The sequence below is a fragment of the Dendronephthya gigantea genome, unplaced genomic scaffold (assembly GCF_004324835.1).
Source record: "Dendronephthya gigantea isolate DGI-Jeju-01 unplaced genomic scaffold, DenGig_1.0 000127F, whole genome shotgun sequence".
NCBI classification, from domain to species: Eukaryota; Metazoa; Cnidaria; class Anthozoa; order Malacalcyonacea; family Nephtheidae; genus Dendronephthya; species Dendronephthya gigantea.
This window is the reverse complement of record NW_021163137.1, coordinates 153,287-175,844: the sequence shown is the minus strand read 5'-3', so window position 1 is coordinate 175,844 and position 22,558 is coordinate 153,287. Positions and strand designations below refer to the sequence as shown.

Genomic DNA, 22,558 nt, shown 5'->3' with positions numbered 1-22,558 from the left:
TCTTTTCATCGATCCAGTAACGCGTTATAAAATTACAGGTGTTTGGCAATCGGATTTCAACTTCTCGTGACCGTACGTAATGAGATTGGAAACTTGCTTACGTAAAGATATGCAGTATGATTTTGTTCTAGAAAGAGTAGATGAATACAGGGCGAATCAATGTTGTGAACAGCCATGCAATTAAGGTGTTCAAAGTCTATATATTATGCATGCAGTACTAAAGACAATGCAATTTTTAGCAGTTTTAATTATAATACCTAAAAGGCTTACAACAGATGCCTTCGGTGATGAATTATATATATATTTTTAGGCTACCGGATTTGTTAAATTGATCTAAACATAGCCGGGAAATCATGCAATGTCCCTATCATTCATGACAATTGTCAATAACAGCTTTGACTGAATTGGCTGTATCATAAACTATCAAGTGTGATGAAGATTAAAATGATTTATAGTGCTAATTCAATTAACTGGTTGTTGCCTAAAAAACTAAACGCTCAAATTTTGCATGGTTAATGAAAATACTGACCTGGAAACTTGGAAATTTGGCTTCGCAAGAATACTACCTAAAACAGTATATGGAACGCCGGATGACTCATTACAGAAGAGAATTTTGCTCCAAAGGCAATTTCCTAACAAGTGATCGCTTGATCGTTTGGTGCCCAAGATTAGTTGACCAACAGCTGTATTTTAATTCCTTTTATTAATTTTTTGACTACACACATAAATGAACAAAGTGAGTGAGACATAAATACAGCATGGAATGAAGAAAAAACATTAAAATCCTTTCTCTCCGAACTACTAAGTATTTCATTTTATAAGACTGCAGAGAGTCAGGGACTTCAGCATTTCGCTGTGTTTATGATAACTCGGGTTAATAATTCGTTCATAAAATCAGTACCAGTTTTTAGATCCATCTTTTGACTTGCACACGCTATCAACGACCATCTGATTTTGAGAGGCTCCTTCAAAATGAGGTTCTTGATTGAGATGAATATTTCAAAGAACTGACAATTCACACCTTCGGACTCGGTTGAATAACAAACTAACAAAGTAGATTTTTATTCCGATGAAGGTGGGTATCCAAACTGACTTCATATTCTATTCGATACTCTGTATTCTCAGCCTAACGTTTGTTCCTACTTTACGAGTTCATTCCTGAGCTGTGCATACTCACAGTTAATTCACATTTATGATAGCATCACTGTATTTCAAAGTTAAGCAATAAACTTCTTAATTCATTTCTATCAATATATGAACCATTGTGAGAATACAGATTAATTTGCACAGTCGTGAAATTATTATAACAATAATGAATAGAATTTTTAATTTTTATGTGGTTCTCACTGTAACCATGAATAATTACACCCTAACTTAATCTCCCCTTGTTTACAACCACTCGACTCACCCGAGAGAGAGAGTAGAGAGCAATAACCATAACAACAATTTTTTAAAAAATGACAGATTTAATACATCATTGAGGTCTTTGACATAAGAAACTTTTAGTCTTAACGAGAGTAATTTTCTAGACACTTTTTAATAGCCCAACATGCGGACTATTTAGAATTTCCCAAGAGAACACACTGTTTTCAAAGTACAAAAGATTTTAGTTCCTCAGGAATTTTGAAGTTTCTAATGGTACTCCAAACGCATAAATCATGTTTAAATGCCCAATTAGAATCCGTCACCAGAGGACTAAGTAAAGATTATTAATTTCTGGAATATTCGCTTTTGTTTAGTAGGAATGGAGCATCAATCAACTCTGGCTTGAGTGAAACGGGTTGGAAAAAGATGCTTCAGTGAGGTGGGAAACACAACACGAATACAACAAGTTTACAATTTATCTCAATACAATTTAAAACCTTTCTTATCTTAATACAATTTGTGAAGTTAAGTTGTACAACAAATGTTTCGTAATATTTACAACTTCTTTTTGAGCAATGAACGTCTAAACAGATATATTTCTGATACAAGAATCCGCATGCAGTTCATATTTTTCCAATAATTTACACAAATCTTGTTCGTTAAAATGATATTTACGTGACCTACAAGTATATTTACAAAATATCCGACATATTACCAAAAACAACACGAGAAATAAGTTCCACCGTAATCACAGCATTCAAATTGTTTGCAATTTGTTTGGTTTTGTTTCTGCACGGATAACTGCAAGTGAGCTATGTCTTATGAAATAAATTCAACTTTAGTTGACCTTAAAATCACGAGAACATCTCAAATATTAACAAATAAAAAAAGAAACATATAATCTATATATTCATTTCTTAATTTGTTCGTTGTTTCTTGACATCAGGCTCATCTGATGTAGAGATGTCTGTGGATGGTTGTTGCTTCACACTGTCACCAGAATCATCCTCTGATGTCACCTCCGATCCACTGTCACCCAGACCATCTGAAAGAATTAAAAAATATTACAAACCGAAAATTTTACTGTGAATCTACTGTAATCGACCGGGTTATTTTCTCGCCTTCTACGTTTATTACAGAGCCACAGGGCTCTGAAGTGGAGGGACGCAGCTAGAAGCTTCATTGGGAGGAGGGAGGCTAGATATTCAGATATTTGGCTCTATTCATTTATTCACATAAAATCTATCTGTTAACTGGGGGCGTGGGTAAAATTTTTTGTCTGGGCCAAGACGTCTTACTTTCGCGATGAAGAGAATACATACTTTGTCTGAGAGCATCAAGGGGGGCCAATGACGCAGCAAAGTTTGCACCAAGACCAACAAACTGCAACAAAATCACATTTGTTAATTGCAGAAAGACCTCGAACAGACTTTTTAGATTAACTAACTCAAAAAGATTGATTCAAAAGTTGCGTAGGACTCAACAAGTGCAATCTTATGAAGTACCGGGAGAAACACATTTTCATGCTTACCTCGCCCATAACAGCAATAGGAGACTTTCCTGTTGCATCAGCTACTTTGTGCTCAATTAAATAGAACATGTACTCATCATAGAGAAGACGAATTAAATGAAACGAACCAAAACTAGCTGCACTACGTAATGTTAGGTCACGGATTACCATAGAGCTGAAAACACAAAAATAAATTTATATTATAAGAGGTTGTTTAGTGGGTAACCAATATACGCTTTTTTTGACTAACCACACAGCGAAAGGACTTTCGCCGTGAAAAATCTATTAACTACTCTTAAAACGTTGTTGTATTCCTTGTTTTATAACAATTAATCGTGAAATAATGTCATTGATATAAACAATAATATGCATCGAATAATACCTATAAAACGACCATTTTAACAAAAATTGTCGAGCAGCTTTAGGATAAGCTGGTGTACCCTCGGTGGAAGCAAGAACTTTATTGACAACGCCTTGCAACCAATCCGCCCATTTCTCAAGAGAATTCTACAACAAAGTAAGACTTGTAGTTAATAATAAAACATGGAGACATCATGGTGATATCATTATAATGTAACGGTAATATGATGGTAGGTAATAAATATGAAGTGATATGATATATCACCAGCATACTTATTATATATTATGATGGTACATGACGTGATGGTAAATATGATGGTGATATAATTATTCAGTACTAAAATCCAAGATGTCATCACTTAGGTCATCACTAGATGTATAAAACCCACCAATAATTGCCACATTGCAGATTACTTGTACTCACCTGTTGCGCCAACGTTGCTTTAAAATCTGCTTCTAACTGGTTCACAACTTCATCATCACATTGACACACCCAAGACGCTTGTTCCTGAGGAACACAAAGTTTATTAACTATACTATATTGACTTGTCGTTTTCTTCATCACTGTAGCCTTCTTTTCTGGCTGGGGGGGGGGAGTTTACCATTGAAATGTCCATCCTACCTGTACGTTAGCAAAGTCCACTCGATTTAGATCTGCCAACATTTGGTTGATCTGTTGTGGATTCTGCAACACAGCTCGAGCGGCTTGGGCAAGATGATTTAATGATGTATAACGACGCAACGTCTGTGAAAATGCACTGCATGTGGATATCTAGGGACAGATAGAAACTGCTTTACGCATTTCTACGGACGATCAACGACACTCCTTGATATACAACAACTCTTTGTTGACTAATATAGCTAAACATAATCCTATGTGTACCTTAAGATCCACCATTTTCTGTGGAATATCAGTGAGGCTGCCCATCAACCAGGATTCAAGACACTTGGCATAGTTTCGGATGGCAGATGTCAAAGAACCTTAATCGAACAAATTGTTCATATTTTATATAGAAACTCAAGATGCGTATATAAATATAATTGCTGTATATTGCTCAAGTATCTTTGCAAGAAATGTTCTCAATAAAGATTCGCAACTAAAATCGGGGATAATGGAAAAATTGATGTTGAACACTTGTCGTGCGTTCATCGTGGTTCTTAAACACGCCTAAGGCACAGAATACCTAACAGAAGTGGAACTCCTGTACTTTTTTCGTAAGTGTGATTCGTCATGATTCGTCACTTAGCAAGTGCATTTTTTTGAGGTAGTCACCTCCCTGCCAATGTCTAAAATCAACGCATATTTAGTATTAGCAGGGGGGTTACAGCCTCAAAAAAATGCACTTGCTAAGTGACGAATCATGACGAATCACACTTACGAAAAAATAGTATAGAGTTCCACTTCTGTTAGGTATTCTGTGCCTAAGGGTAGGCCACAAAATTTTCCGTCTACGAACAATGTTGGGAAATCCAATAAAAAGGGAAATTCTTCACCACGTTATGCAATTCTCTTCGTTTGATAAATATGTACCTGGAATTGGTCTTAAAACCTCAGGAATCAACGTTTCGACCAATGTCTGATAAAGAACATGATCAGCATCTTTAACAAAATCCAATATGGGTTGATAGCTGCACAGCAATGTTAGTTTTATCTTTGGAAGTCGCTCTTCAAGAGAACCCTCATTGCTAGAAGGAAAAAAAAAATACCATGCAGTATGTTTATAGGTAAAACTCAACTCGTGATTCAAAATATTTTGAAGTCAAAAAAGTCTCTAAACTTTGAAAGCAATAAAAAAACAACACGTGGCGAAATACAGAGCTTGTAGATGACCAAAGTGTGTAATTTTTATAACGATGTTATCGTTAAAATCGGGTCATGCAGTCTATATACTTGAAATTTTTCTAAAGATTATTCCATTAGTGTCGAAGGAAATCTAAACAACGCCCTCAAAGAACGGTCGAATATTTAATGATTGCACATCATGCTGGTAAAAGCCACAAAACACGACACTAAAGCAAATATATAAGCTGGAAAATATTTCATCTCACTTACATCGGCGTCTGAGAATCTTGTTTAGACTCCTCTTCAGAGGACGGCGCTCTCCAGAAAGTATGCCATAAACTTTCAACTAACGCAAACTGTAAATTAACAACGACGTCTAAAATTGCCTAAAAAAGGTTAATTAAAAAAAGAAAAATATAAGCTAAAAACATCACCAGCCACAAACCATTAGAGACGTCTATCAATTACATAGTACGACAATCAATTCTATTTATTACCTCACAATGTTCTCGATACAGTTGCGAGAAGACCACAATATCAGAACTGCTGATTCCATCTACAACAAAATAGTTTAAAATTAGATTTGTGATGTATTCTGGTGCAGGTAATTCATAAACAGAGTTAACAATGTTTTACGCATGCATACCTGGCAAAGGTTCAGTCGCCTGAACTGGTTTGAATTCTCGAAGACCTTGTGAAATATCGCCAAGATATTGTTGATGTTGTTCTTGTTGATTCTTGGTTTGTTGTGAATCTTCACCTGCCCGACTCTGCTCCTCTCCGAATGATTCATTCTCAATTTTCGTCGTTAACTTCAATCTACTAAGTGAAAACAAATTCAAACTTCGGTCCTTACTGACCTACTATGCATGAACACTGATTTGTAAAGACGACTCTCGAACTGCTTCAAAATGTAAAAAGGCAATGAGAGGGTAAAGTTTCACAGTTAGTCACCTTTAACCTCACGCAAACTCAATAATTTGCAAGCTCAATAATTTGCAAGCTCAATAATTTGCAAGCTCAATAATTTGCAAGCTCAATAATTCCCGGGGACGTTAGCGACTGGTTTGTTGACAGAATGTTTTACATTGTTTCATAACGTACCTCTTGTGAGCAGAGGGCGATTGTCGCATTGCTCCTTGGATTTCATGGTCAACCAAAGCGTTCAGAGGAGAATTCGGCTGGATACGAATACCGTAATAATGATATTTGGAATTTCCTCTGTTGAAATAATGTTGAAATAATGAATAAACATTGAATTGTATAGTAAAATTGCAAGCTACAGTCCTGCACTTCCAAAGTGCACTGACAGCTAAAATATAATTAATAAATCTCCTCCTTTTTTATACATAATAATAATGCTATATATAGCGAGGTGTTGGTTGTTGTTCAACATATAACTGAAATTTTAAAATTTAGCAAAGTTAATGTAATTCTTAATCAATAAGATCTTTATGTACCTAGTTCCCAGTCTTCTTGTTTTTAATCCAACAAACACTGAACGTATCAACTTTCCAAAACTCGCTGCGTTCACAGCATCCAGTTTGTTTGCTTGGCAATGTTGCAAATAATGATTATATAAAGTACTTCGCGGTAGACTCACTCCTTCGGATGTTTCATAATTCTCAAGCAACCACGCAACCTAACACGATAAATCAAAGCGAAACATTTAAATATATTCTATTTTCTACTTTCGTTGTTACTTCAAGTTAAAGTATTGTTGTTGAAACACCTAGTGACATATTTAATGGCTTGACTATAAATGGAGCATGTTTATTTGTAACTCTCCAATGGCTCTTTTGAAGTTCTGATGCAGTTTCTATGCCTAAACATTGAGAAGTATTGTTTCCAGGACTACGGAGTCCAATGCTCAACGTTGTTGAATGTCAACATGCATTTCTCTACGTTTCAATGGAGTATCCAACAATTAACAATTCCCCTTTAGTTACTACAAGGCGGACACGAATGCCTTTTTTTAAATAAGAAAAAAGAAATAAACAGTACTTTATTGAGTCTTTCGCGTTATTGAATGCATATTGGAAACAGCCCGTGTTTCAGTATAAAAAATGTGTACAGAAAAGTTTTGGTTGCCTACCGTCGCAGGAGATGCTCTTGTTGTATGTGTAATAGGAGGTCTAGGATTGATTTGTCCAGCAAGACCACTTGTGTGTTGGTAAGTTATAACCTGACCCTGTGTTCCAGGCACCATCGTCGGAGAATTAGTAGCAGGAGTGGTATAAGTGGGAGGATGTTGACTTCCATCTAAATATCCTGCAGGAGCACCTTGCTGCCCAAATATTGTGGCATCGCCATACGCAAAAGAACTAAATAATCAATAAGCATCGTTGCGTGTTGGAAACAGAACTAACGTGTATTGAAAGAGTTTATCACCTATAAAGATGCGAGGTAACAAAATAAACATTTGTTGTCAAATTAGGCTTTCTAACTATGTCTCTGTGCATTACATAGCTCAATAACGAGGCCAGAAAGCTTTATTTGAATGCATATAAAATTAACGGGAAATCATATATGGGGATTCGTGTATTCAATTCATCACTCTCCATTTGGGCAATAATGCATTTTTTGTTTATTTACTTTTGGGGACTACTTTTGAGGTATATTTTTAACAACAAATTAAAAATACTGAGTATATTAAAACGTGATGGGATGTAGCTATATGCACACTAGCCTAGTATCGCCATGATCAGTAATGGAAAAAGCGCGAAATGCCGACTATTCATTCAGGCATAAAAATACCTTTACTGGAGAATAGAATAATGAAAAGAAGAAAATAATAAATGATTATACACAATAAACTATAATTACACCTTAGACAAGAATTCAAACAATTTGCAGCAAGCATACATTAACGCGGCTTTACTATAAACTATGTGCAGTCCATACTCAACGCTTCAGCTTACTTTATTCATACTGTTCCCACATGAAAGCGTTAGGGAACAGGAATAGATTAAATTGCTGGGCCGCCTACGAAATTAGAGTACCGTCTCAGGACGGAATCAGCCACCGTTACAACGCTATCAATGGACGATTCTAGAATTGGAAATATGGAATACACGTCCCTAAACCCATCGTCAAACATCGCTCATCACATCTGCCGATCGCATTAAAAACAATAGATAATAAGGCGATTCAATGGATTATTATGTGCATTCAAAATAATTTTATAATGAAATGAGAAGAAATTAGGACATCTCGCTTAGAAAACATGCATCTACAATAGGAAATATAAATACTTAAATTATTAAAACTACAAGTTTCTTATATGCGGTGAGAATAAAATATCGATTATATAAAAATGATAAGTATCAATAATTAAACACCTGCAAAAGTCACTTTCAAACTATGATACTAGTGCTTGAAATATAAGCGAATATAACTTTTTTACAAATAAAGTAATGTGTCTATAGTATGAGTAATTTTCAATAAAATATTACAAATGAATCGTAAATAAACTCACGTTATTGCGCGGATTGGCATCGGGGAACGCAGCAGTAACGGCTTTTTATGTTAAATTTGGTGCATTCATTGAATATAGAGGAAAATGCAAATAGCGCCTTTTCACGCAAGAATGCATACATGATGACTATTGTCATGGTAAAAAAGAAAATAAATGTCTTTTAAAAAAATGCAGTTACCTAAGCAACTAATTATTTTTATAGCTAGTATGAAAGTTATTGGGATCGTCGACATAAACAATTTAAGACATCTGTGAATAAAAACTCTGGCAAAATGATGAACAAAACCCCCCATATATTACGAATACTTTTAATCATTTTTTTATCAAAATATCTGATATATGGGTGTTTTCAAAGAATTTTAGAACTTTGTATGGAGAAGCGTATACAATATTTCAGTTGAACGCAACTCTATATTTATCTCATCATGATCAAGTGTTTTTATCCCCAAAGCTTCGTGCCGTAGCTATCGCATGCAGTTCGATAATTTATTTACACTTGAACATTCGATGCTATAAGGAAACAGCATTAATATAGATGACTTGAATAAAAAGAACTTTTACTTTTAGATCTGAAGTACTATACTATAGCTATAGACACATGTTGATTCATCACGTAACAAATATAAAATACTCCTAGCTTTTTCATCGTTACAAAACGCCTCCGAAAATAAACTAGTTTTAAATAAATATCGAATAAAAGGTTGAAACTTTTTCCCTTTAAAAACGATAGGTTTTCTTTGTTAACAATATGCGCGCCAATATCTCTTGTATTTGCAGGTGTTTTTGATCATGTGACATTATCTTCTTTGTGTACAGCCAGATACGCGGGAAGCGAATGAGCGAGACTGGGAAACTATACTTTTCTGATTGTTTACGTTCACGTGTACAGAATAACGTCTATCATTCTATTACTTAGTTCTACTTACCCCGGTCCGTTCGCATACATTGTTGGTTGATCACCTTCTACAAAATGTACATCTGAATTGGCAAATCCTAAGTGAAGAAAATAAGCAGTGTCTTGTGTTAAAGAACAAGGAGTGTTAAGGATCTCCCTAAGTGCAGTGTTGTCGTTTGTCATAGTTTATTTTGCATGATTGTGTAGAGAACGCACGAGTGCAGACAGCTTCCCACAGCAATGTCGAAAGAGAAAGCCTAACGCAACGCGTGGAGGCTGATAAGTTTCTTTCAAGAGGAACAAATTAGAATACCTTCATTCTTTATCGAATTATTTGAAGTAAAGTTATCGGGGGTGATAGTATGAAGTATTGATTGTTGAATAGACTGTTGTTGAATAGTCTTTTGTTGAACTCCGCTTGAAGACTTTGCATGCCCTGCAGTCGTAACTTGTAAGCCACGAGTAAACTGATCTGCTATGGAAGCACCACTATGTACAGCCATTTCAGTATCGGCAAAATTACCTTGGCTTACAAAACTTTGGGTAGCCATTCTACGCTGATCTAGAGAAAAGTTAAATTCATACACTGAATTCAACTGCCAGGGAACCTAATCAGTGCCGACGAAAGCGCATTACGTTCGAAAAAAGTAGCGTCCAGCGATGATTAAAATATTACGCTTGTGAATTTATAACACGTAAGAACTTCGAACACGCTTTCTGCTTTCTCTGAATACAACTTGCTATCTAAATTAAAATCATTTTCTTCATGAATAAAAAGGTTCCGAAGAGAGTTGACATATATCTAGTTGGAATATTATTACGCTCGTTGAAAGAAGACTATTTAGTATACAGAAACGCTTTGCTCGAGATGACCAGTCTTAAAATGGCGCGTCTTTGGCGTTTATTCCAAGCCGATGTTCATGTTAGTTCAGTTGTTGAGTAAACCTAATACTTTGTTTCTTGGATTGAAGTTGTATGGTGTACCATGTTCTACCAACTATATTTTACAACAGTGAAGAATCAACACTGTTTGAATGGTAGCAAAAGCGATCTTACGATCACTGTCTTTCGTTTGTCGATAGTCTGCCATATTTATAAATACGGCAGAACCTTCGATTCACGAAATGACTGGATTGCAAATGAATGCTGAAGCGAAGATATGAAATAATGTGTATATTCATATGGTTGCCTACCCTGATGTATTCTACAGCACGCTAAATTTCTTGTATCCTTGGCTACAGTGGTCGCCTTGGAGCTTATTCTTCGCAACTTTCTCACCAAGCAACGATTCAACTTGCCTTACAACGAACAACACTGAAACTTGACGCAGCTACCTGTATGCGGGGGGCACGAACTTGACTGCAGGGCATGCAGAAATTGCAAACGACGCTCATTAATATTTGAACACCTACGTAATTTATTCACTGTGACTGTTAAATTAAAAACTGAATTTAGAAAACAATCTTACTTCGAAAAGCTATCATAGACAGTCATACTTTTGTTACAAATGTTTGAAAAGAAAACTTCACATTTCACTTCAATGTTACCAATACCAGCAATCCTGAGCAACAGTTAAGATACAAGAAGGTCTATGATATTATCCAAAAGACCTGCTGTTAACAGAACCTCAACGTTATCGGCCTTGGTAATGAATGTTTTGCGTACAGTGGGTTAGACAAAATATCAACATGCATTTTAAATCGTATATGTCAAACTAGCAAGTAGCACCTATGAGTTGTATCCATACGTTATTAAAACGATTCTTCACGTCCCTGTAGCTTAAAACTAGATTTTTTCATACTTGTAATATAGTTTAAACTATACTTTGAAAAATACTCACTACTCAGAAACAAATTAAATGAAGATGGTGACGATAATGGGATGATAAGAAAACTTTTTAAAACTTTCCTTAACAATCCCTCACCAATGAACTAAACCAAAGCCCATGGAATATATACGCATGCATGATGCATTGGTCATTAAAAAACGTTTCCGACTGTATTGAACTGATCAAAAAATACGAAGGGTTTTTATTTCTTTCAGTCAGGGTCGGTGTTTTAGCAAAGCATATATAGTTACTTCAATCTATTTGACTGCAAAATTTAAAAAGGCGTGTGTCTCCAAAGCAACCAAACAGTGTAACAAGCCGCTCTAAACCACAATAAATGCAATACACGATTGTTTGGGGGAAAATAATATTACCGACCACAAACGTTCCTTGTTTGATTGATTTTGTATATTTTACATTTATTATTATACATGCCGATTATAACTTGCTTCGTTTCAAGCTTTCAATATGAAGAAATTTGACATGGAAAATGAAGAATATATTCAATATAATCTATTATTTAAACACCTATATTCGACAGAATATTCCAATTTCAGAATATTCCGGAGTGAAATACAATGCGAATATATGTAAAAAACTAATATATAGTGAAAGCTAGAAAGAGCTAGAAATATATTATAGACATATTATTTCATATTATATTATATATTGTGTTTCAGTATAAACGTATGGGAGTCATAGGTTTGCATGCATGATACCTCAGTACTTAACGTGCATGCATATGCAATAATTATTGCCAGTAAGGTTTCCGAGTGCATCGACATTTTAATTTAAGATATTATGTATGTGAAAAGGAAGGAAAAACTCGTGAAGTGCATGACTCGTGTCACGAATAGTGTGAATTAACTGTTTGCACAAAAGGAAGGATAAAAAACTTTGAATTTACAGTTTCTGTGCGTATACGACCATTTCTACGCAAATCATAAACCGAAACATGACCACAAATTAATGTTTGTTTGATAACATAAAACCCATGTAATATTATAATGACAATATTTATTCAACGGCAAAAGTTGACGTTTTATACAACTTTTTTTTAGAAGTAGCTGAGCCCAAGGATTAGTTTGGTCATTAATTTTAACTGATCTATTTTGTACAGGCTACAGCAATCCTAGACAGTATCGTATTTAGAATAAATATAGACATGTAGCTATATATTTTGATATATACATACAATACAACTGAGAATATCCGGCATTCAGTGACATCGTTAGTGTGAGCGTGAATCACTGAGCCGCCAACTGAACTGGTTTTAAGGTAAATTATTACTTGTAAGGAAATACGCAGGTCAAAAATATTGCATTTCACTTGAAGTTTCACAAGATATTCTTCGTATATTGATCTTTGTTGGCTGTTGCCAAAATAGTGAAGAAATTAGTTTGCATAACGAAAACCCGAACACTCGAGTGTCGAGTCGCTTCAATGTTTCACGTATATTTAATTCAAATTTGTAATAATTTGTATAATAATTTCTTCTTTATGATCTAAACATCGTCATCGGTATTCACAACTGAATCGAATTTAATATGGCTTTCGATATGTTTAAGAGATACATTGTGTCGGCTCATAAAGTTAATTTAATGTCTTGTGAACACTTTCGCAATCACAATTAAAAAACACAAGCCATAGAGTATTGATAATATTGAAGTCCATCGAGAAATTCCTCACTAGCCACTATATGTTTCATAACTGGGCTCATTTTATTTGGCAAATACCTAATCTAATCTACTGCGTATACCTTCTCTCATGCATACATAAGTAATCCTTGCTTACGTACAACGAATCACACCAATTTCAACAGTCACACGCTGTATTAAAGTTGTATATAAGAGCTAAATAAAAGTTGAGGTTATGGTAGGGTCGTAATGCTGTGTATTATACAGTAGTTCAGAGATTTAGACGCCGTAGACAAGGGCAACGAGATTTTTCCACCATGGCAACTTAAGAACCAAACATGGCACGTCATTCATTTTTCTCAGCATGGGTTTGGTCAAAGAATGATCAAAAGTATCATTGCAGACGTACTATTCCCATGATTTCACTTTAATCTATGATATATAGCTACAGTCTTCTACAGATATAGAATGATCTATAAAGGGTTGACGAAAGTGAACTCGTATATTGATCACGTTCAGTGTCTCAAAGAAAATGTTCACTGATGCTCTCTAGACATGAAGTTCAACGAGGATTCTCTTGCAAATCTTTGGCAACTTTGCCCGAGTTGATATTTTTGATAGTTTTAGGGATATTCAAACATAACAGATAAATAACTTAAGGTATTTACTGTATAAAATAGATGGTGATGAATTCACAGTTATTTCGTGTAGATATTTAGCAATTAATAATATCATTTGTTTTTATGTAAAGCAGTGTCACGAATAACACGATGTTGAAATGTGGCAGAAAACACCGCGCTTAAGAAAACGACTCCAGAGTCGTCGAATTGTAAACCTAATGTAGCTAATCATCAAAACAACACTGTATGGTTATTGTTTACTTTTCGTATGAATTAACAGCCACTTGCCGTATCTATTTGGCAAGTAAACGAACTTGTCCAAATAGAGATATCCAAACGTCGGCGACTTTGATCAATACTCAGTCTCTTGTTAAATTAAGATTTACACGGAATTATTAGGAATGAAGACTACGATAAAAGATCATTTGAGTTAATGTATTAATTCATCTGTATACGTTTGTAAATAAAGCGAATAATAATATAGTTTACCTACCTTGAACACGGTTACACGGTGGTCTTTCCATAAAATCATGACACACTCGTGATAAAATTGAAAGGTTTTGCAACATTATATACTCTTACGTCTTGAAATGTTGTTAAAAATCTCTTAACTGAATAATCACTTGAAATAATTGAAAAACAGCGTACTTTTCGGAAAATTGATGTGTTTTCTATCGGCAATAGATATACAACTATGTACTGTTCACCATCGCAACTGCAAGAGGTTTTCAGTCTCGGCAGCAACTAGCTAATATCGCCCACGCGGCACTAAGACTCCCGTTATACTTCAATGCCTTTCCTTAGTAGGAGGTCATTACTAGTTCTCTTTTTCATCATTAACACCAAACTATAAAACGCTCACGAAATAAAGCTAGTTGTTTCACACTATATAACGCACTTCGAAACATCTGTTTTGAATAATATGTTCTGGCATTTTGGAAAATATCTTACAGAACGATATGGTTCTTCTCATCGCTATTATTCTGATGATTTTACATCCAATGACAATGTATAAGTACTGAATATGACAAAATATTTGTAACGGAAATAATGTTCGCACTTAACTAAAAAAATATGTTGTTAATTTATATGCTAACAAACCAGAATACAAAATATGCAGTTTATTTCCAAAGCCGGAGAATAGGGATGTACATATTCACCGATCGCGCAATATCGATAATAATTCAGTATCTTCACGCAATACACGGCACTAAAAAATATTACCGATGCTAATATGCACATTTAAACTGTAGATTGTGCTGTAATGTGTGAGTGAGTATTTAGAAAAAACGCGGCGGCTTTAAAAACTTTTTTACGCAGCAAAAACAATGAAATAAACATACCACTGGCTGCATCTTCTAATCTTTGTTGATGTGCTTCCAATAATTGTAAATAATCTGGATCATCCGAAGTTGTTTTTTCACTGGATGTTTTTAATACGACTTCGTGTCCTACTACATCAATAGATGATTCAGACTCCTCGTCAGAAGAAACTTGAAAAAGAAGAAACAGCTATTAATAAACGCTTATCGAGAGTATAGTTTACCCACCTATAGTTCTCGCCTCAGTATCACTCACTATCAGCACTCGTACTATACAGCGTAGTAAGAAACGGAACGTTACCCTCGTCCTAGATGCACTGAATGCATGAAAGGTTTACCCATACTACCTTCATGATCACATTTCGTTTGAAAGATCGTTGGACCCTCAGTATGTCCAGATTTTTTGTCTTCTTTCTCCTGGATTTTTTCTGAAGATATTCCCTCATTTTTTTCATCAACAAGAAATATGTAACGACCATTTACCACATTTGAACCAGAAGTGGTCACCGTGAGATCTGTTGAAATCACTCATGGTTTAATCAAGTGCTGATAGAAGGACATAAATACGTAACAGAAGAGCACTTATATAGAAGACAAGCACTCAACATGCAAATACAATTTAGTAAAAAGGGGAATGGAAGGAGAGGAAAGTTCACCAAACAGTAAGAGGAAAGGATTATCTAATCCTAAATGGATGTTCCCCAGGTATATACCCAAATTAACACACACAGTCAGATTGTGTCAGCCCAAAAAAAAGTAGCTCCTAATTCATCTCCATACTATGGAGCTCTAGCTACTTTAAAGGTTGACTAATTAGTAAAATATATTACATCACTATAGTAAAGTCCATAAAAGGTACATGACATAGCTTAATGCTTATCAATCTATATAGCTACCCGGCCATCCTGGTGATATAGGAATTGACCCTTTTGTTTAATAGTAAGAATAATTTAATTGTTCGCTCTACTGGATGAAGTGAGCACTGCATTTACTAATTTATTAATTACACAAAATAGAGTCCTCAATCAAATTATTTATTTCAGCCTATGGAGGCTTTGGTACAAAGAATTATGAGTCGATTGCCCTCTGTCCTTGACTGCTGAGAGCAAGGCTTCCAGGCCAGAGACTTATTAGTGATGTAGTTATTGATGGTTTCAGAATTGGCAGTGCTTGCAAAATTTTGATGGTCATCATGGAAATTTAGAGCCCAGTTAGAGTAGAAGTAACTCCAAAAGGTGTTGCAGAGTAAATTTACTTAGTAATATGAAATATAAATTAGTTTGTCAGAAACATATTGCCTGCCAGCAAACTTTAGAGTCCCTCTGACCTTAGACAAATAGACTCAACAGGCCTATCATGCATACCAGGATGACATTGTCACATAATCAATGCACAATGAATCTAGCTGCAACTGTTGTAAATAGGATAAGACAATTTAAGGGAAACCATTAGGGTTAAACTCATTGAGATATAGTAAATTTATGGATACAAAATTATAGCATAACTGTTTGATTCATAAATGCAAAAAAAAATGCCACCTAAGACGTGGCATTTGGTCTCTGAAAAAAACACCCACCCACTCAAACTTCGAAATGATTTTGTGCATAGCAACTACCAAGTTGAGCATGAAAGTCGCCCCTATACGGCTTCTATTATGAAGCAAGGACTTTAAACATCGCAAAACAAAATTACCTTTTTGAACAGCGTCGTCCAACGGACGTGTTAGCGATGCTTGTTTTTCATTTTCTTTCGATAGAATTTCGACAGTTATTTTCATCTGATTTTTGCTTGAATTAAAGTCATCTTTAACAATGACTGTCCCTTCTGCAATCTGTGGAACGTTATACCGTATCGGTCTTTGAATCATCGCTCATTGAGGGATATAAATTTCTGTTTACATCGGCAAAGAAAAATGAGACTTTCATTTTTTCAGAAAATCAAAAACTAGCATCCAGTTTTACAAGTAGCCCTGAGATTAATGACATCAATCACCTACAAAACGACCTGTTCTACTTGTACGGGGAGTTTTATATTTGTCTGCACACAATGAATCCGTTTTTTTTTTCGATGAATCAAACAACGAAGACGCGACGTTTGTTTAACAACTCAACTATACAAGAGTGTAAACAAAATTTTCGGTTTCACTAACTACATATTCTAGGCAACATACCATTTTCACCATTTTATAGATCTTTCTTCAAGTGTTTTTTTTAATTATTAATAAAAAAGGTGACCTGGATGAAGAGTAAGTCTTACTGTAAATAGACAAAAAAACTCGCTGTTGACGCCATGATCTGCCATCATCGCAAGCAAACTCATTTCCAAACTTCGCGCGGACGATGAATGAAGGGAAAAAACTTGGAAGGTGTCTTCTACACTGTCTTCTTCTATGACTATACTCCATCTACTGAAAAATAATTGCCCACAAACGCACTAAATATCCAAAAGTTAAACAAGTATCACACACGCGACAATTTAATTGCTTGGTTTCGCTTGGTTTTTGCTCTATCCTGGTGTTTAACACTACATATTTTGTGAAGGACATATTCAACTTTCATATTTAACTTTCGCCCTCTGCATGAAAAGATATATTTGCATGGTACAATTTTTATTGTTACAAAATATTTGATAGTAAAAACCTAATTAAGATAAAAATATGTATATCTAACACATACATTATTGTACTATATTATATAACTGAGGATTGAGTTAGGCAGGTATAAAACGGGTATAAAAGCGGTATCAATTTTTCCCTAGACCTCTATACGCCGGCGGTGATGGTTGGAGCCCGTCATCTTCACTTCCAAGTCAATTTATGCATGAATTGAGACTTCAGCTCCCCCCTGCATATCAGATAATACTAGAATTTGATTGAAGTTGAAATATGGTAGAAAAAGCACAGGTTGCTTTGAAATAGATATAAGCAAAAACTTTTACTTCCTATGATACAAAATACTCGCTTCTAAATTAATTTCAAAATCCTGTCTTCATTACGTAATTATTCAGGAAGAAATTCGTATAATTCCTCGTCAGGTTGTTCTAATACGAAGATAAATAAGATACACATGTTATTTCAGTAAATGCCAAGTGTTACAAGACACGAAAGTCGACAGGAAAATTGTCACGTACCTGCTGCTACATCATCGTAAATGTCTTGGTTGCCTAAACATTTTAAAGCATTATTACTGGCCGCGTGAAATAAGCTTAAATCTACCAATTTTTATTACCAATTATTATTTTTCATATATTCATCCATTTTATAAAGCATTAAAACTATTTCAGTAGGTCACTATACCTGTAGGAGGTCGGGGCGCACTTTGTGACGGAGGGGGCGGCGGAGACGATACAGGAGGGGTGGAAATATTATTCCCATTAGATGAGTGTGACGAGTGAATTTTCGAAGCAGGAACTTCTTCATACAGATCTTCTGCATCTTCATCTGCTTCTCTCTGGTTGAATGAAAACATCATTTATTAACATTATATCTACGAACTTATATTGGACATTCAACTCCTATTTTTTCAGGCCTTCTTCAATCTTCCACCCGCTCACATTCAATTCCTATCAATTAGCCTATTTACTTTCTCAGATCTCTTCAAAGATTAATATATTGTGCTAAATTGGAACTCTTTTAAAGATCTTCGACACTATTTGATATTGGGGTAAGATTGTCCAGGGTTAGGCGAATGTTAACAAATACGCCCAAATGATCACGCATTTATCACTGTATTATGAAATCCAATAAATGATTTGAAACCAACCTCTATTTTGTTTATATCAATGAAACCATCTAAAAGTAAAGTTAAAAAATTAATTTGGCAATTTAATTGGCACAGTGATTAGAAGAATGGGCGAATCAAACTATTCTATATTAAATTATTGAAGACACTCTCCAAATCTTCGCGAAAAGCCGATGAAGATATAAACATGAAAGTTTCCTTTTATACTTCAGAGAGTGGATTAAACTTACATAATCCTTGTTTGTTCTTTACAAGCCATTTGTTATCAGGAATAGGTTTCCCTTTTCTAATAATGTCAAATTCTTCACCAATCGATGCTGCAATATCCATTTTGTTCCCAGGTATATCCTCAGCTGCACGACATGTACCTAGAGATTTCTCAGTTCCCTTTACCTAAACCAAAATATTCACGGTTGGTGACTTATTTCAACTACACCATCTTTTAAATGCTGTATATATTATGTTCATGATGTTGGAGTATGCAACGTCCTCTCATAACTCTGGAGATAATTTGGAAATAATCTGTTAAATTATTTAGCATATTTTAACACCAAACTAATTTATATCAAGCAGTGTTTACACTTACACTAAATCTTTTTTTCATATCATGTATTTTTTTTTCTTTTTCTTTTTCCTTTTTCTTTCTTTCTTTCTCTTCTCGTTCCTTTTCTTCCTTCTCTTCTTTCTCCTTTTTCTTTCTTTCTTTTTCTTTTTTCTTTTTCTCTTCCTTACCATCCTTTGCAGGTAGGGAAGGCGGTGCTCTGGTAATGCGATTCAGGTTTTATACACAATATTCTCAAACACGTTTGATTGTTGTTATAGTCTTAATATTCATAAAATATCAAGATACGGTAGTGCAGTCACGAGTAAATAGAAAGTTTCAGCATAGAAAGTTTGGAAATATATAATTTACAAAAACCATGATGGAATTGCATTAGTTCATTCGTAATTTTTCCGGTCGTCTGACAGTTAAAAACAAGTTTTAAATTTCTCACATTTTTTGCTGTTTTTCTTGTTCTTGTATTGGTTCATAAATATCTTCACCAAATGTTTCATCTGATGCTTGGTTTATATCCTTAAAAAACGATAGTAAAAATCCGATAGTAAACTTGTAATGAATATACTGAATGTGCTGATGATAGATTAAAAACGTGGAACAGTTAAGAGACAAACATCAGGAGGTTACTCTTCAAATGTGCTGTGGTGTGATACTTTATGAATGTAGACAAACGAAGCAAGCAGGGTTCATACCGTAAAACCAGTATCGTCGTAGAAATCATCTTGAGGTTCAGGCGAATTCTATAAGAACATTCAGGATTCGTATTAAATTGCTAAAACCAATACTCCGAGTAGCAGGAAGAAGTCTTTAGTGATGTTCATATGCATGCATATGGTGTTTGGATTTTATATTCCAGCGTACAACAGAGTAGAAACCAAATCCTGGCATCTCTGATGGGACTTGAACAGTCATAGTATTATTGGTGTTCTAACTTACCACAGGCACAGTGTCATCATAGATTTCGTCAGGAGGACCACTCTACAAAATACAGAATTAAGAAATAAGACCAAAATTTAGAGCTATTCACTTACTTCTATTAAAACCTATTGATTTATTTAAATATAGAGGGCATTAATTTTTGCAATTTCTAGGCTACTATCCTTCTACCGCGGCTTAATCAATGCTCAAGTAACGTACAAAATGTACAAGTAACGAGCAATTTTGTGAACTAACGCAGAGTTTTGTTCAGCTTACCGGGAATGCAGTATCATCATAGAAATCTTCACATTCACTATAAAAACCAACGAAGGTTATATATACTAGTAGGGATTCTAACCGTGTGAGAAAGTGAGGTTTATGAACTTTGGTAGAAGTGAACTTTCATATGAGAAACATCATTATATTTCGAATAATAATCAGTGTTACTTTTGCTGGTCTATTCATCATCAAGCCCCCCCCCCTTCTCCCTTTAGTAAGTATAATTTACATTTCATCAACTTTATCTGCATCTTTATTTTCTTTGTTTAATGAATCTAGATAAAAAAAATTAAAAACAACCGAATATTTCAATGCAAGCATGCTCAGTATAACAAACCAATATTTGTCTGGCTTCGCATGATTGATAAGAAACCCCTAATAAATTAATAAACACAACACAATTGAATCTTGAAAATACAAGTCACTGTATCATCTGAACAAACCTGGCCTCGTGGGTTTCTTTGGGATGGGTGGAGCATCTTGAACTAATTAAAAGCAATGATAATGATTTATTATATATTGCACATCCCAATACTCTTGTCATTTAGGAAAATGAATATGGTAAATCAACCATTGCTTGTTGAAAAATTTGATAAAAAGTTACCGGGAGGTGGCGTTTTTTCAATTACAACACTGGTACGTTTTTCTTCAGAACATTTCTCAGAAACGACAGGGAAAGGTCTTGCAGGATAACTAGTTCCTATAAATAAAGGCACTTGATCAGGCTATACTTCAAACTCCAAAATATCATGATAACAATAAGTCTTTTATGAGAACAAATTGATGTGAATCATCTTGTTAGCATTATAAGTAATACGCTGCTTGGTCTTCGCTTGTAAAATATATGTTGAATAATTATAACTTTCAAAACAACCTTTATTGCCTTAACGATGATCATTATTCACAAAATCAAAAGTGTAACATTGTAACAAGTATAGTATATAAAATACAAACCAAGGTATTTGTTAAGCGAAGGTTTTAACTGGCCAAATTTTGGAGGTTTCTGAGGTGGGTCACCCAGTGATGATAGTGGAGGCAAAGGTGCTATGTCTGGTATCTTTGTTTCTTTATTACCATCAACTATCCTGGGGCTACCATTACATATCAATGAAAGAAAACTTTAGTTACTGGACAGTACCTAACACAATATACTGGTCCACACCATTCCCCATCTTAAGCACTGTAACATGGCTCAATACAGTATATTCTTGTATATAGGGAGGTAAAATTAGGAGGTATGATCAACCCTTGCTTAAATTAAAAAGAAACTGAAAGCTATCAGGGCATCAATATATAATTCTTGGTGCCTTAATATACTATGTTGCATGGTTCATTCATTTGATTTTCTACGGGGTATAATAGTCAGGCCGTTGGGGTGTGTGTTCTATAATATATATTATATATTTTGGAAATAAATTGAGACAGCCAGCGCTAGTCTGGACATATAAATATATAATCCACAAGTGATACCCTTAATATGATTAATATTTGACTTACTCTGGTTTGATAAGAACACTTTGTCTTGCATGCTTGTTAGGGCTGACTTGGGGTTTAGATGAGACAGTTGGTTTTGCACCAAGTACAGGTGGTTTTTTGCTAGCCACAGTTGGTTTGACTGCAGGTATTACAGGTTTGCCTGGAGAACCATTTTCAAATGCTTGTGACAATTGTTTAATAGATGAAGATCTTGTTTTGGTTTTATCATTATTGTTGGCAACACTATCTCCACATTCATTGTTTACTTTATTTGTATCACCATTTGTGTTATTCTCTACTGGTCTCACAGTTGGCTTTAATTTTAGTCTGAATAATTCCGCATCATTCTGTTTTACATCTTTATCAGCAACAGGAGGTTTTGGTGGAGGAGCTCGACGTAATGATGTAATTTTTTGTTGCAACTCATTTGTACACAAACCATCCATCATACAAACAAATCTTGTTCCACTGGTTACAGAAGATGTTGCTGTTCAGTTCTAGTACGTAATAAATTTAAGAAGCAATGAAATGAACACTCTATGGACTGCATGATAACCTAGCGCCTGTTAATTAAGAATTCATAGGGCAGTCAGCTTTAGTAATTTAATTAGTTTTTTACATGAATCTTGGTGAGGGAGCTAGGAATTGATGTGGAAGAAGTGCTGTATGCAAAGAGTGATAGCAAGCTTTTATCAATCATCATAAAACACATAAGAACACAATATTTTTAATCATAAAAATATCATGATGTATGATGGGCTAATTATCATAGAACATCTTGTAAAACA

General features: G+C 34.8%; 2 protein-coding genes across 7 annotated transcripts; both read right to left on the bottom strand.

Moving 5' to 3' along the window:
• Window positions 1-1,848: 1,848 nt before the first annotated feature.
• On the bottom strand, window positions 1,849-17,106 carry LOC114535866 (transcription factor RFX3-like). 6 transcript variants are annotated; one of them, XM_028557186.1, is made up of 19 exons: window positions 16,969-17,106; window positions 16,491-16,688; window positions 15,146-15,313; window positions 14,820-14,969; window positions 9,423-9,489; window positions 7,114-7,342; window positions 6,479-6,660; window positions 6,123-6,239; window positions 5,665-5,840; window positions 5,516-5,574; window positions 5,289-5,404; window positions 4,767-4,921; window positions 4,119-4,216; window positions 3,858-4,007; window positions 3,660-3,743; window positions 3,258-3,382; window positions 2,897-3,050; window positions 2,688-2,748; window positions 1,849-2,410 (listed from the first exon to the last, which is right to left on the bottom strand). In XM_028557186.1, exons 2-19 carry the CDS (start codon window positions 16,663-16,665, stop codon window positions 2,283-2,285), a joined length of 2,394 nt encoding a protein of 797 aa, XP_028412987.1. In that variant the 5' UTR covers window positions 16,666-16,688; window positions 16,969-17,106; the 3' UTR covers window positions 1,849-2,282. The 6 variants fall into 6 exon arrangements, with proteins under 6 accessions (XP_028412987.1, XP_028412988.1, XP_028412991.1 ...); XM_028557187.1 differs by having other exon boundaries at window positions 5,665-5,837; window positions 16,969-17,104; XM_028557190.1 differs by lacking the exons at window positions 14,820-14,969; window positions 15,146-15,313; window positions 16,491-16,688; window positions 16,969-17,106 and adding exons at window positions 9,915-9,953; window positions 10,585-11,018.
• A 294-nt stretch (window positions 17,107-17,400) lies between these two features.
• On the bottom strand, window positions 17,401-19,166 carry LOC114535857 (FYN-binding protein 1-like). The gene is made up of 6 exons (XM_028557174.1): window positions 19,125-19,166; window positions 18,769-18,931; window positions 18,560-18,588; window positions 18,094-18,247; window positions 17,928-17,960; window positions 17,401-17,837 (listed from the first exon to the last, which is right to left on the bottom strand). Exons 1-6 carry the CDS (start codon window positions 19,140-19,142, stop codon window positions 17,797-17,799), a joined length of 438 nt encoding a protein of 145 aa, XP_028412975.1. The 5' UTR covers window positions 19,143-19,166; the 3' UTR covers window positions 17,401-17,796.
• Between the last annotated feature and the right edge of the window lie 3,392 nt (window positions 19,167-22,558).